Source organism: Pempheris klunzingeri, chromosome 18 (assembly GCF_042242105.1).
Source record: "Pempheris klunzingeri isolate RE-2024b chromosome 18, fPemKlu1.hap1, whole genome shotgun sequence".
NCBI classification, from domain to species: Eukaryota; Metazoa; Chordata; class Actinopteri; order Acropomatiformes; family Pempheridae; genus Pempheris; species Pempheris klunzingeri.
Genome location: NC_092029.1, coordinates 13,440,885 through 13,453,474, shown reverse-complemented (window position 1 = coordinate 13,453,474; position 12,590 = coordinate 13,440,885). Strand labels below are relative to the sequence as shown.

Genomic DNA, 12,590 nt, shown 5'->3' with positions numbered 1-12,590 from the left:
TACCTGTTCTTGCAAATGTGGCTGTTTAGGAACATGCAGTGCTTGCACGAGTTCTCATCAGTCTGTGTGTATGTGTGGGCCGAACACAAATCCAAACAAAAAACTTTGAGTATCGCAGTCCCCATCAGTGTTCATCACAATAAACAAGTCACTTAGCGTGACGCTATCTTGCTCGTTTTCTTCCCCTCAAACCCACATCGACTCTCTTTATCACCAGCCAGTGATGGCGCTGATAATATTATGATTATACAAACGCATTATGTGCTGTTATCTGTCCTACTATCAAAACTAACCAACAGCTGCACTAACCAGTCTGGGGAGGTCACCTGCACTGTCATGAAACGGATGTGTCACTTTTAACACTGCAACACTGCTTTCCTTGTATTTATTTGACTGACAAGGAAAAGATGTCAGACTCGACCCCAGATGTTATTTTAATGCTTATGAAACCATAACCAAAGTCTCTACTATAGCCTTATTTAGAATAGTCTACCTTCAACTTAACCTGAAGATCATAATTTACATTTATACTTCATACTTCCAGCAAATTCAGAGCAAAATTATCATTCATTTTTATTCGTGTTTCTAGCCACCTGAAGAATGTACTCTATATCCAATATCAATTCTCTTTTAGCTCTGTATTTGGTCTCCACCTACTCCAGAGGGAAAAATCTCGCTGTTAAGCTGCTATTTACTAACTTTGTGTGTCCGCTGTTCCGTTTAATGTACAGTAGTTTTTAGAGCTTTTTTGTTGTGCTGAGAAAATCACGCTGTGAGAGAAGTGAGAGTGAACCAGATTAGCAAACTTGCAGGCTGTGAAAACAAAACAATGAGCTGAAAGAGCTGACCAAAACCACAGTTCACATTATAAATAGGTGTTTGATACATTTCTTATACAAAAATATTAATAATAGCAGCTCTGAGTTCATCTCAACCAAATGTACTGTAAACCTTAATTCAAACAGCCCCACGATGAAACCATTTCTAATTTTTATTTTCAGAGTGCTAACAAAACAGGCTGTAGGTCAGGGAGTTGACAGCTACACCATCTGTAAAACAAACCAAACTAACTAAAACAAAAATGAAAATAACTCTATTTTATTCTTATTAAAATAATCTTCAGTAATGTAATGCAGCAACAATTCAGCATGATAGATTGCTAGATAGTCCAATGGTTAAAGATAGACAGGTAGGTAGAGCTGATCACTTAAGTATGTCTTTGCTTATTAGAGCACAATTCCTTTAACAGGCTGTGGCCCTCCTGTCTGTGTGACTGACCCCCACATCAACATCAGTTAAGTAAGGCTTCCTTCCCCTGATTCACGACCCTACAAACTCACCTCAGCCTCCCTTTTTTTTCACAAAAAGCAACAATAGGCCTGTAAAACTGTCAAGGAAAACCTGAATTTACGCGCAACACTTTAAAACAGTCAAACTAGACGTTTCTCCCTGGGAGAGTCAGAGGAGGTTTTTGAAAATGGGTGGAGTAATGGGCTGCGGGTGCATATTTCATTGTGATACAGTGTTCAGCTGACGTCGGGGGAGCTGGCGGAGGAGCTCTCTCTTTTATTGTGGAACGGACCAATCAGACCAACTGGATGGTGGTGCTGGTGCCCATGCTGTTAATCCATCACTGATATGGATTTCCAGTTGATCGTCAGGCCTCCTAATGATGGTCACCTTCAGGGCCAAGCCCATTGATTCATGGCCATGACTTGATCCATAACTGGTAATGTGATCCAAGCAACAACACTGATGCACAATTACCTCCCATTTTACACTCTAATGGGTACTGGTGAAGGCTGTAAATGATCAATCCAATGAATAAATAAACAGAAATCAATGATATGGGACACTCTAAAGAAATCTATGAAAGAAATATGTATAGAAAAAAAATTTGAGGAGTATTTATTGTCAGAATATGTAGTCCCCACTTACAATGATCTGATTCTAATCTATACTTTCACTTCAGAAAAAGGATGAGAAAACTTGAACGTGCATATCGCTTTCCATCTCTAAAAAAGCTCCCACACAGAGAAGATGCCTGGTAACCATCTGCATGAAATTTCTTAACGCATTCTTCACCTGATCCACTGGTAGGTAACGGCCTTTTTTCCAGTTAATGTGTCGGGTACTTCCTTAACCGCGGGCCTCAATGACGCAAGCAAACCAAACCTGTATCCTGGCTCACATGGAGATATGATACAGCTACACAAGCTTATGATGACACAATGGCTTTTGCTGGCAGCACTTAATATTCTTATTGATGAAATATATCCATGCAAATTAACTTTTGTGCCAAATGTGATGCATATCACTGTAATGTATTGTCTTACTTTCTATATATGAAGACATATTGCCCAAGAGAACTGTCTCCAAACACATTTGCTAATGTGACAAAGGAAGGATTAACCTGGGTGGAATGGATTAGTCCCGAGATCCTGGCAGTAATATAAGGAAGCATTACTCAAGTGGAAAAAGTGATGTTTATATGCTCTATGAATCATCTGATGTGCCGGTTTAATTGTACAGGTAGACCTGTAGGCATACTTAGACACAGTTTGAGGGCAAGATCTAACAAGACAGCAGCCACCTCCTTCACACAGGCACACGACTGGCACTCTCAAAATTCAATATCAAAAGGCCAAAATACTTCAACAAGTTTATTCTTCCCAAAATAGACTTGATGGGAAACTGTCCCCCTAAAATAGACATGGGAAAATGTTTTTTTTTTTCTCCCCAAGCACATTTGTCATATTGGTTTATATTCGAAATAACCATAATGGTGAGAAAATGTTTTAGTAGGGTTGTTCACTTAGGAATTGTTATTAAGATCTCAAACGAATTCCTCAGTGCTTTGTTGCAACTCGCTCCAGCTTCTCTCTGCAAGGCTAAATCTCTTGCAAAATCTTGGTGAAGTCATCTCTGGCACCAACATTAGAAAACACAGGCCTTCTTTTTACCTGAATCATCACCTGAGGTCATGCACAGTCAGATTCTACACAGTAACTGTAAGATACAAAGCAGGAATTATCTGCAATTTTAACAAGACACTGAATCAACAGAAAGAAAACTACAATGTCGATGTGTCCTAACTGATTAGATGTGAACTTTGTGTTACTACTGGAGAGAATCGCTATGAAGGCCGATCATGGAAAGCTGTATATAGACTTGAAAAAAAAACACTTGTCTTACATTTATCTTGGAATAGCATTCCTTCCTATTGATGAGCAAAACACATGTGGCACTGTAAATGAAGTCTGTGCGTCTCCTGCATTAAAAAGAAAAAAGTATCAAGGACATTACAGGCTGTCCCCAAGACCTCAAGAAATGTTGAGCCAAGATGTGAAAGTGGGACTGAAGGTGGTGTTTGATTGGGTAGCAGTTAAGTGGTTTTAAGGATGAAGTTAACGCCTGGTTTAATCTGGGGTGAGGTGAAGGTGAAACGGGGTGGGGAAGGGGTATGTAGGCTCCACTCTGTGTTGGGGCTGGAGGGTTTTCGCTGTAGCTGAGATGTAATGATGTGGATCATGGACAAACATGGCCTCTTGTTGGAGAAGATGCCACTGAGGAATCTGACCTAACATGATTAAAGAAGAGGAGACTTAATGCCTTACACAGACCGTCTGAGGACACCGTGCAGTGTTCCAAGCTGCTACAGGAAACTATCAGCTGGTTAACAAGCCTGTGCCGTCTTGTGCGGGTTCCTATATAGAACGTATACGAGACTGCAGAATTTGTACATAAATCATCTCTGGCACCCTTATGGTGTAAAATGTTTGCTTGTTCTGAACTGATGTGGATTACTCAGATACTTAAAAATAGGCGTTGAAATACCAGAATGATGAACAAACTATTACCCAATAACAGAAAATGAATCAAACAAAGCAGAAAAACACATCATTCATTTACAGTATATTATCAGGGCATCGAAGTGTATTGTGTATTGCGTCACATTATATTTGTAGAGCCTGGAAAAGAGGTTCTTGGGCATGACACAATAACTAACTATATCGTCCAGGCATCTTAACTTAGACAAACACATTTTTTTTTACTTGCTTTACTTGCCAATTGTTGGCACAATAAAATTTTAAAGTAAGTGCCTGTTCAATGGCAGAAGAATTCACTTACATACTGAAAACACGCTTACATATGGTGTGTTTTTGGAATTATGGCCGCTTCCGTGGAGATTTCAGACAATACAGTTATAACTTCTACTTCTGTAAAACAATATAGCATAAATGCACTGTACTCTCATGTTACTGTACATAAAAGGGTTAGGGCACAAGTCTTCTCCACTGCACTATGCTTCATTCTCCAAGTGTTTTCAGCTAGTTTTCATCAGTATGTTATGTTGTTGGCGTAAACTGTGCATAAAAAAGCAAACCATTAAAAGGTACTGTGTTAGCGTATACACTCAGTAGCCACTTTATTAGGTACACCTAACTAAAACACAACAGCTCTGAATTTTAAATCAGGAGTACATCTGTGTAAGAGTAAAGTAACCTTGTAAATACACAAGTTGTCCAGATATCTGGAATCACACATAGATTCATACAAGTCTATTCAGTCTTGTAGAGTCCTACACTGTAAATAAATATATATGCTTTGAATGTGTATAAATAGTTAACGAAGCACTACAGCCGAGCCCACATGAGACTTCAGTTAATGTGAGTATCAAACAAGCAAGATGCTGTTAAGCGCTCTGACTAAATATTTATTTTTGGGTGAGTTGAGGTGATGGGATGACTGTATACCTGCTGTATTTATTCACCTCATCCCTGAATGTTTACACTGAAAACAAAACTATGTCATCAACAAGAACCTACGCACTCACACACTCACTTCAAATGCTGATATGCTGTACATGCTCTCTGACCTAACACAGCCTGTCCCGATGTCACTGCGGCAGGTTTTGCTCACAACATGCTTGTCTTTGCACTATCCACTGGGGTGACTTATGAATCTTTTATCAAAACTGGCCTAATTGCTTAACCATCCATGTCCCGGTCCAGTGGTGAATGGTGGGAGGCAGACTGGGAACGCCATAACTGTGATAAAAACAACAAGCAAAGACACCACCACTGACGAGCATGCCTTTTCCTCTACGTCTGCCTATTTTACATGGACTTCATATATCAAAGGTAGTCTTATTGTGAACAGGGTTTTGGTTTTTTTTTTCCTAAGGGAGACTACATATTAGGCAATAAATCTACGAATATAATAAGTTGTATTCGTAGATTTATTAGATGGAGTTGTGCATCTTTTTCTTTAATGTCTGTGTGTGTGTGTGTGTGGAAGAGGTTTGCTGATGATGAATACAAATCAGCAATAACCAGACATAATAATCATATCAACATCTGGGCAATTTCAGCGCAAATCAGTGGGTGAACATGTGCTGGTCGCGTGCTTTGTGTCTTTCCCTCTATGCCACCAGAACAACAGAAGGCCAGTATGGCTCTATCCATCTACTTGTTTTCTTAAGTGTTGATACTCAGCTGGTTCATAGAAAACAGGCAGCAGTATACAGCTTCCTGTCCTGACCTGGTGATCTGTAGTGGACAAAAAAACAACTTTCCCTACTGTTCTCACTCCCACTCTCTGCCCTGTTTCACAGCAGAGGGATCTGCTGCTGCTAGAGGGTCAGCGCTGAACAGTAGTTTGAGAAAAAGCAAAAGAGTGGACGGACAAGAGCCTGTGGGGAGTTTTTGACTCCCAAACCATCTCCCCAGTTCCTGAGAGCTGACTAGCCAGTCCCAGGAAACTCCCTGCTATTCCTACTCTGAGGACAAAACAGCTGCAGATTCTCACTTATCGCTGGCTGTGGTTGTTTGAACTCAGCCCAACTAAAGAGAAAACAAATCCCAATATTTCTCCATGGGACTAAAGCTTGTGTTTTTGGTACTAAACAGTAATTTCACTAAATTCTCCTGTGATATCAGTTACGCATTTATTAACTGGCACCTTTTTAAAAAAAAAAATCAATAATACAGAAAATAAAAAATAATATATTTATGCAATTTTTCTATCATTATCATCTTGTCCTGGCTGGCTGAAGCGGTCACTCTTCCTGCTCACAGCTGGCGTTCAACTGGACTCCGTTTAGTAAACGTTTCCCTGAATAAGTCAATATCGTGGACTGTGTGTACGCCTGTGCCTGTGCGCATAATTACAGATGCGCCATTCTTCCTAAGCTGTCATTAGAAAAGGGAATGGGAATGACTCCAGGCTACAACCACCGCTCGCGGTTACGTAACTTGCTCTTCTCGGATGCCGTATTATCCCGGACACAGCTGAAAACTCCCTACGCGGCCTACTGAGTCTGAGGATAAGCTGCCCCTTACAGCCCGGCACAAGTTTGTTATTTTTTCTCCCAAGTGTCCCCCCCCCTCTCTCTCTCTCATTTGGAAAACAACGACCCTACGTTGTGCGCCTTTGTCTGTCTGGTCCTCTCTGTTTGGTGCGCGCATCCGCCGCTGTTCCCAGAGTGTCCGTGTGAGGGCGCAGTGAGCCTTAACTTCGCCTTTCATCCAGGGATGCTGATGGCCCTCAGACAAAAGACCCACTAATATTTAGAGCCGTGTAGGAGTGCAAGAGAAGGGCAGTGGGATGAGATGTGTAGGAAAACATCTCAACGCATCGTTTGAAATGAGTGATGCACAAGTGTGTGTCCATAACAAGTGATGCTTCTGAATAATGAGCAGTTTCATATATAGATATCACTATTTTACCACCACATTTGTTGTTGTTTTGTTTTTCCATCTCATTATGAAAAACTGACAAAAAATGTACTTTAAAAAATATTTCCCTTTAGAAATAAAATGCGCAGTAAACCAATGTTATATATGTGTGTGTGTGAGGTGATGAGTTGCCCTACACTTGGACAGTTCAAGCCCCTGGGTCAGCAGCAGCAGCAGCACCCAGGCTGCTGCAGTGCCCTTGAGCAGCCTGAGCAATCAGTAACAGCCCCTGGGTTACTTCGACTGTTTCTTAGCCGATCTTGGTTTGACATCCCGGCGGAGAGATGGGGAGGGAGAGAAGACAGTTTGCCTGAGGCTGTCAATAATATATATTTTCTTTCTTCCTCCCTCTTTTGCTTTCCTTTTCCTATTTGCAACCCTCTCTCTTTCTTCCTCTCCCTCTCTCTTCCTCCTGCTACCTTGCATTTATTTTTATGTTTGTTTTTTTTTTGCTTTCATTCTTTCTGCAATGTTTTGGCTATTTTCTTGATTCACCTTGAAAGAAAGCTCCCAGCCAGCCTGTCTCCCGCGCCGCAACAAACCCAGAGCCCGACTGTACCCCCCCACCCCTCCCGCCCCCCACCCCCAGCCTGGGAGGGAGGAGTCAACTCTCCTCCCGCAGAACTGAGTGTATAACACTCTGCAGCCAGCCACAATGTGTGTCAGAGGACTGTCTGTGCTCCCAAAGTAGATGACTGCCCTTTATCTGGTGTCTGTGTTACTGACTGTGAGATACGAGAAAAATTGGTTCGCACATTATCATCCCGACTCAGGACAAGGTGAGCATCTTCTAATTTCAGCGCTGGAAAACAGAAACGTCTCATTATTTTCTCGTATTTTTCACACAAAACACGATCTCTTTTAGATTTGATTGTTGTCATTCCATGTGTTTTTTGTAAACAAGCTTTTTTTTTTATTTTTTTGGTGTCTTAGTCACATTTTGTGACGTGTTTAGTGAGCGCTGAGCGGCTGCGTCCTTTTTGCACAGTCTGTGCATCACGGTCACATTTACGCACGATCTCCTGCGAGATTTGTGTGGGTTTTTAAACCCCACAGAGGGGTGAGTGTGGAATTCAGTGGAGCAGACTGTGTGTCTGTGTGTGGGCTTTGACTCATGCTCTTTCCACAGCGTAGTTTTCAGGTGTGATAGAGGAGAGAGGGAATGGGGAGAGACGCTCTTTCCCTTTTGGACACTAAACTATCTTTTGTTCCTTCTCAGGTTTTCCGATTGTGGGAGAGAATGCCGGCGATCATAAGTAAAAACTCCGATTTGGAGTTTGACTCCTTACAACCGTGTTTCTACCCGGATGAGGACGACTTCTACTTCTGTGGTCCCGACTCTGCGCCACCGGGGGAGGACATCTGGAAGAAATTCGAGTTGTTGCCCACTCCGCCCCTCTCCCCGAGCCGGGCCGCGCTACCGGGGGAGCCGGCGACTGCCTCCTCGGAAGCAGACCCTCTGGGCTTCGGCTTGGGGGACCCACTGGACTGGGCTTCCGAGCTGCTGCTCCTGCCCGAGGACGATATCTGGGGGGCGTCCGACGATGGGGACCTGTTCGGCTCCGCTTTGGATACTAACCCCAACAGCATCATTATCCAGGACTGTATGTGGAGTGGCTTCTCCGCCAGGGAAAAGCTGGAGCGGGTGGTCACGGAGAAACTCGGCAAGGCTATTTCCACGGCCACAGGAGGCGGCAGGAGCGTGTGCGTCAAGGCACCGGAGGTGGTGAGCCGCAGCTCGGTGTCAGAGTGTGTGGACCCCACGGTAGTCTTCCCTTTCCCGGTCCACAAGAAGAACAGCAGCAGGGACTCATCCCGGCCCGTTAACACATCCACAATCCACGCGAGCGCTCCCTCTGACACCGGTAAGAATTTGAAGATGCGCCAAAGGCCTTTGTTTCCGTTTTTTAAAGAAATCCTGGGGCCAAGATAAGCTCCAGCACTAAAATATCACATGATTTTTACTATTGTTATTATCTATTTAGTTTCATCATCATTATTGGACTGAAGCTTGTTCATATGACTGACCCAGAATCGGATTACCTCGTTACATTCCACTCACACACACACGCACGCAAACACACACACACACACACTGGAGTAGTGACACAGTCAACGAGGTTTATGTAATCAGCAGGCTCTTCATCCGGCAGATGGCAGTAAAATGGGGAATTGTGTGCCTTCCTGAACTCAGTTGGCACCCGAGCCAAACAAAAAGACACCACAGTCACTGACTGCAGCCGGAGCAGGTTGCAGGAGGGGAAGATGAAAAGGTGTCCAATAATGTGATGAGCTGATAAAGTGTCAGGTTCATGGCGCCGTGAATGCTTTCATTACGCATGGATTAAGGGACAATTTGCGCACAGTGGGTGAGAAATTGGCACTTATTAGACAGTCTGTCCAAACTGTCGCCTTCAGTTCAGCTGATGACTAAAATTAGCCCCGAGAAGGAAAAAAAAACAGGATACACTACGGTAGCACAAGGAAGGACAACAGAACCAGTCACCCAGAATACAGACCGACACACACAAGTGTTTTCTGAGTCTTTAAGGTATTATGTAGGAAGTAGTATGTGATTAGATTGGGAAACGAGTGCAGTGTGTATTTAATCGCCCTAAGACTTCATCTCCCATCTATTACTGCCTATGAGTTCGCTAAACAAACACTCACGAGTCCTTATCAGCGTGTTTTCGCTGTGAAACAGTAGTACAAAGGGCTCCAGCTTGGCACAGAGGGCCAGACTCAGCCAGCCTTTGCCAAACACCTCCTCCACCGCGAAGAAAAGAGGACGGAGGAGGCCTCTGGCTGCTTCTTTTAGGGGGGTGACAGCTTTGAACAAGCGCTCCATCCCGACAGCTGTCTCCCTGGCGCCGCTCCAGCTCCGAGGCTTAAAAGGTTGGTGATCCGATAGCCTGCCGCCCACCATCCTGCGCACAGTGCCACTCCAATGCGCTTCCGCCGCTCGCAGCGTTAAGAGACGTCCTTCTTTGTGTTCCACGCGTTATGCACTTTCTCATCAAAGAGGCGCAGACTTATAAACGCTACAGTGCGAGTTTATCCCTGTAGTTAGACCCGTCTTCGTGTTAAAGAGGGAACAAGGAACCCCCTGCTCTCAAAAATCAGCTGTAAGAGTGGGAGGAAAAAGGTGCCAAAGAGACGCTTGGATTGTACTCCTCGAAAGAACACTTTGTCTCTCACTTGTCGCTTATTATATTTGATCTCCCCAGACAGACATGTTGCGCCCTTTCTTCTATTTATGCTCTTTCCAGCTCCAATAAATGAGCTGTTCCCATCTGAGAGTGAAACGCCACACAGCTAAATCCCAGCTTCACATGTGGCAAAGCCAGCCACGCCCCCTCATCCACCCAGCTGTGCCCAGCTTTGTTTTGATGGCAGCGCCAGACTGTGTGTGTGTGTGTGTGTGTGTGTGTGTGTGTGTGTGTGTGTTGAGACAGCATCCTAGTGCAGTGCTGTCTGAAGTGGGTTACTGTAAGCTGTAAAATGCCACACTCTTCAGATGCTCCTGAGCTGATAATGAGAGCCATTATCACAAAGGCATTTTAACTGGGCCTCACACTCTCTGCCTCCTGATTGGCCACTTCCTCTCATCCTCAAAGGCGCCAGTCCATGATAAATCTCAGCTGCTCGGCACGATTTCAGAGCAGGTATTAAGATTCTCGGCCGGAAGTCGGAAAAGCAAAAGCAAGTTAGTTAACTTCATCAGAGGTTAAAGTTAAAGTGAAGTATTTAAAGCCTCGCACGCTGTCAGCGTGACCAGAGCCGAACAGATAGACTGAAGGCATCAGACTAAAGCTGTCTCGTCTCACCGGAGAAGATTAGGAGACGTTTTGAAGGAGGGTTAGAGAATGAAAGGCAGAAATCCAGCCTGTCTGTTCAGCTCTGAGACTGAACATGTCATCACCTGCAGAGTAGATTAGTTGAGGAGTGACTGACATTAAGCATTAAGAGGTTTCTGCTTATGCAAACAGCATTGAGCAACGCTCTCACACCTACACACACTACACACTGACTCACATGTACACACACACACACACACACACTCACACTCACATACATACCTGTCACCTGCTGGTGCGCATAGATGACATAGTGGGAATACTTGTGTGTCAGGACGATTGAGTCACTCACACTCTGTTTTCTTTTCACAGAAGAGGAGGACGATGACGACGACGATGAAGAAGAAGAGGAGGAGGACGAGGACGACGAAGATGATGAAGGAGAGGAGGACGAGGAAGAGGAGGAGGAGATCGATGTGGTGACAGTAGAGAAGAGGCGCTCCACAAACAACAAAGCATCGCCCATGGCAACGGGCACAGTCACCATTTCTGTGCATCCCAAGAGCCAAGACGCGAGAGGGATGGTGTCGGGGTCCGGCGTGGTGAGTCGGTTCGTCAGCCGAGCTCCTCAGGAGCTGATCCTGAAGAGGAGCTCGGTCCACCAGCAGCAACACAACTACGCAGCCCCCTCACCCTACGCTTCAGATGACGACCCCGCGCCACCTCCAAAGAAGCAAAAGACATCAGACGGCCCACGACATCCCACCAGAACCATCTCCTCATCCTCCTCATCCTCCTCCACGTCCTGCAGCTCCTTCACCAGCACATCAGCACGCAGCAAACGCAGCGCCAGCGGAGACAGCAGCCCGCGCGGCAGCTCCGACTCAGAGGACAGCGAGCGCCGGCGCAACCACAACATCCTGGAGCGTCAGCGCCGCAACGACCTGCGCTCAAGCTTCCTGACGCTGCGCGACCACGTGCCAGAGCTGGCGCACAACGAGAAGGCGGCTAAGGTGCTGATCCTGAAGAAGGCCACCGAATACGTGAGCTCACTGGAGACGGAGGGGATGAGACTCCAGCAGGAGAAGGACAGGCTTCAGGCCCGCAGGCAGCAGCTGATGCGCAGGCTGGAGCAGGCTAGGACTCGCTAACAGACAACCACTACAACACAGAAACACTCACATATATCCTGGATGACCCCCCCTCCCCCCACTCCCTCGCCTCAACTCAGTCTGTCTGAAACACAATTAGATGCATACACACATAGGTCTATACACTTCAGCACAAACACATAGACCTGCATATCTGTTGGACACGTGCACACACAAACATCTCAGAGGACGTTTATCTTCAGATGCTGACACACACACACACACACACACACACACACACACCTGGAAGAGAGGGGGGGTTGCTGGAGGGATGCTTGGACTTTCACTGCCGCCACTTTTTTGCACATTTGTTGACGTTAAGAATGTTTAGGGTTTACTTTTTCAATCCAGTCACATTGAGGAAAGATAAAAAGAGAATAGAATGAGGAAGGAGAGAGGGCACACCTTGTGTTGTGGTCTTCCCCTTCCTCTGGTTTTTATATCATTTCTATTTGTATCTTGTTTTTTTTTTTTTTTCTTTTCTTTTTGTACTCACTGTGACACCAGCCTGGAATCAGGTGATTCCCACAGGGACGGGTGTCAGAGGGCACTTTGCTTGGAGAGTTCACGTACAAGAAGCAGTGCACACTTACTTTGCCTTCACCACTGCAAAACTGAAGAGACTATGACTGAGGCGTTATGGGTCACTTAAACAATGCCACTACAGGTTCTCTTTCTCTCACTCCTCTCTCACACTGGTGCTCAAACCAAGTCAGTGGATGTATAACTGTGCACCTTGCTAGCCGACACTTTTGTATATAACAATAGTGTACAGACAAAATACACTCAGATCTGCCTTGTTTTGTAATACATTTTGTCCTTGTTTTTTTTATACATGTCAGGAAGCTGCCAATAACTAGACTGGAAGTTTATATACCTTTAAAAGTACTGTAAGGCCTCGA

At 44.8% G+C, this 12,590-nt stretch overlaps 1 protein-coding gene across 1 annotated transcript; it reads left to right on the top strand.

The window, feature by feature from the left end:
• Positions 1 to 7,420: 7,420 nt before the first annotated feature.
• Positions 7,421 to 11,719, top strand: mycn (MYCN proto-oncogene, bHLH transcription factor). The gene is made up of 3 exons (XM_070849161.1): positions 7,421 to 7,519; positions 7,960 to 8,605; positions 10,910 to 11,719. Exons 2-3 carry the CDS (start codon positions 7,981 to 7,983, stop codon positions 11,686 to 11,688), a joined length of 1,404 nt encoding a protein of 467 aa, XP_070705262.1. The 5' UTR covers positions 7,421 to 7,519; positions 7,960 to 7,980; the 3' UTR covers positions 11,689 to 11,719.
• Positions 11,720 to 12,590: the final 871 nt, after the last annotated feature.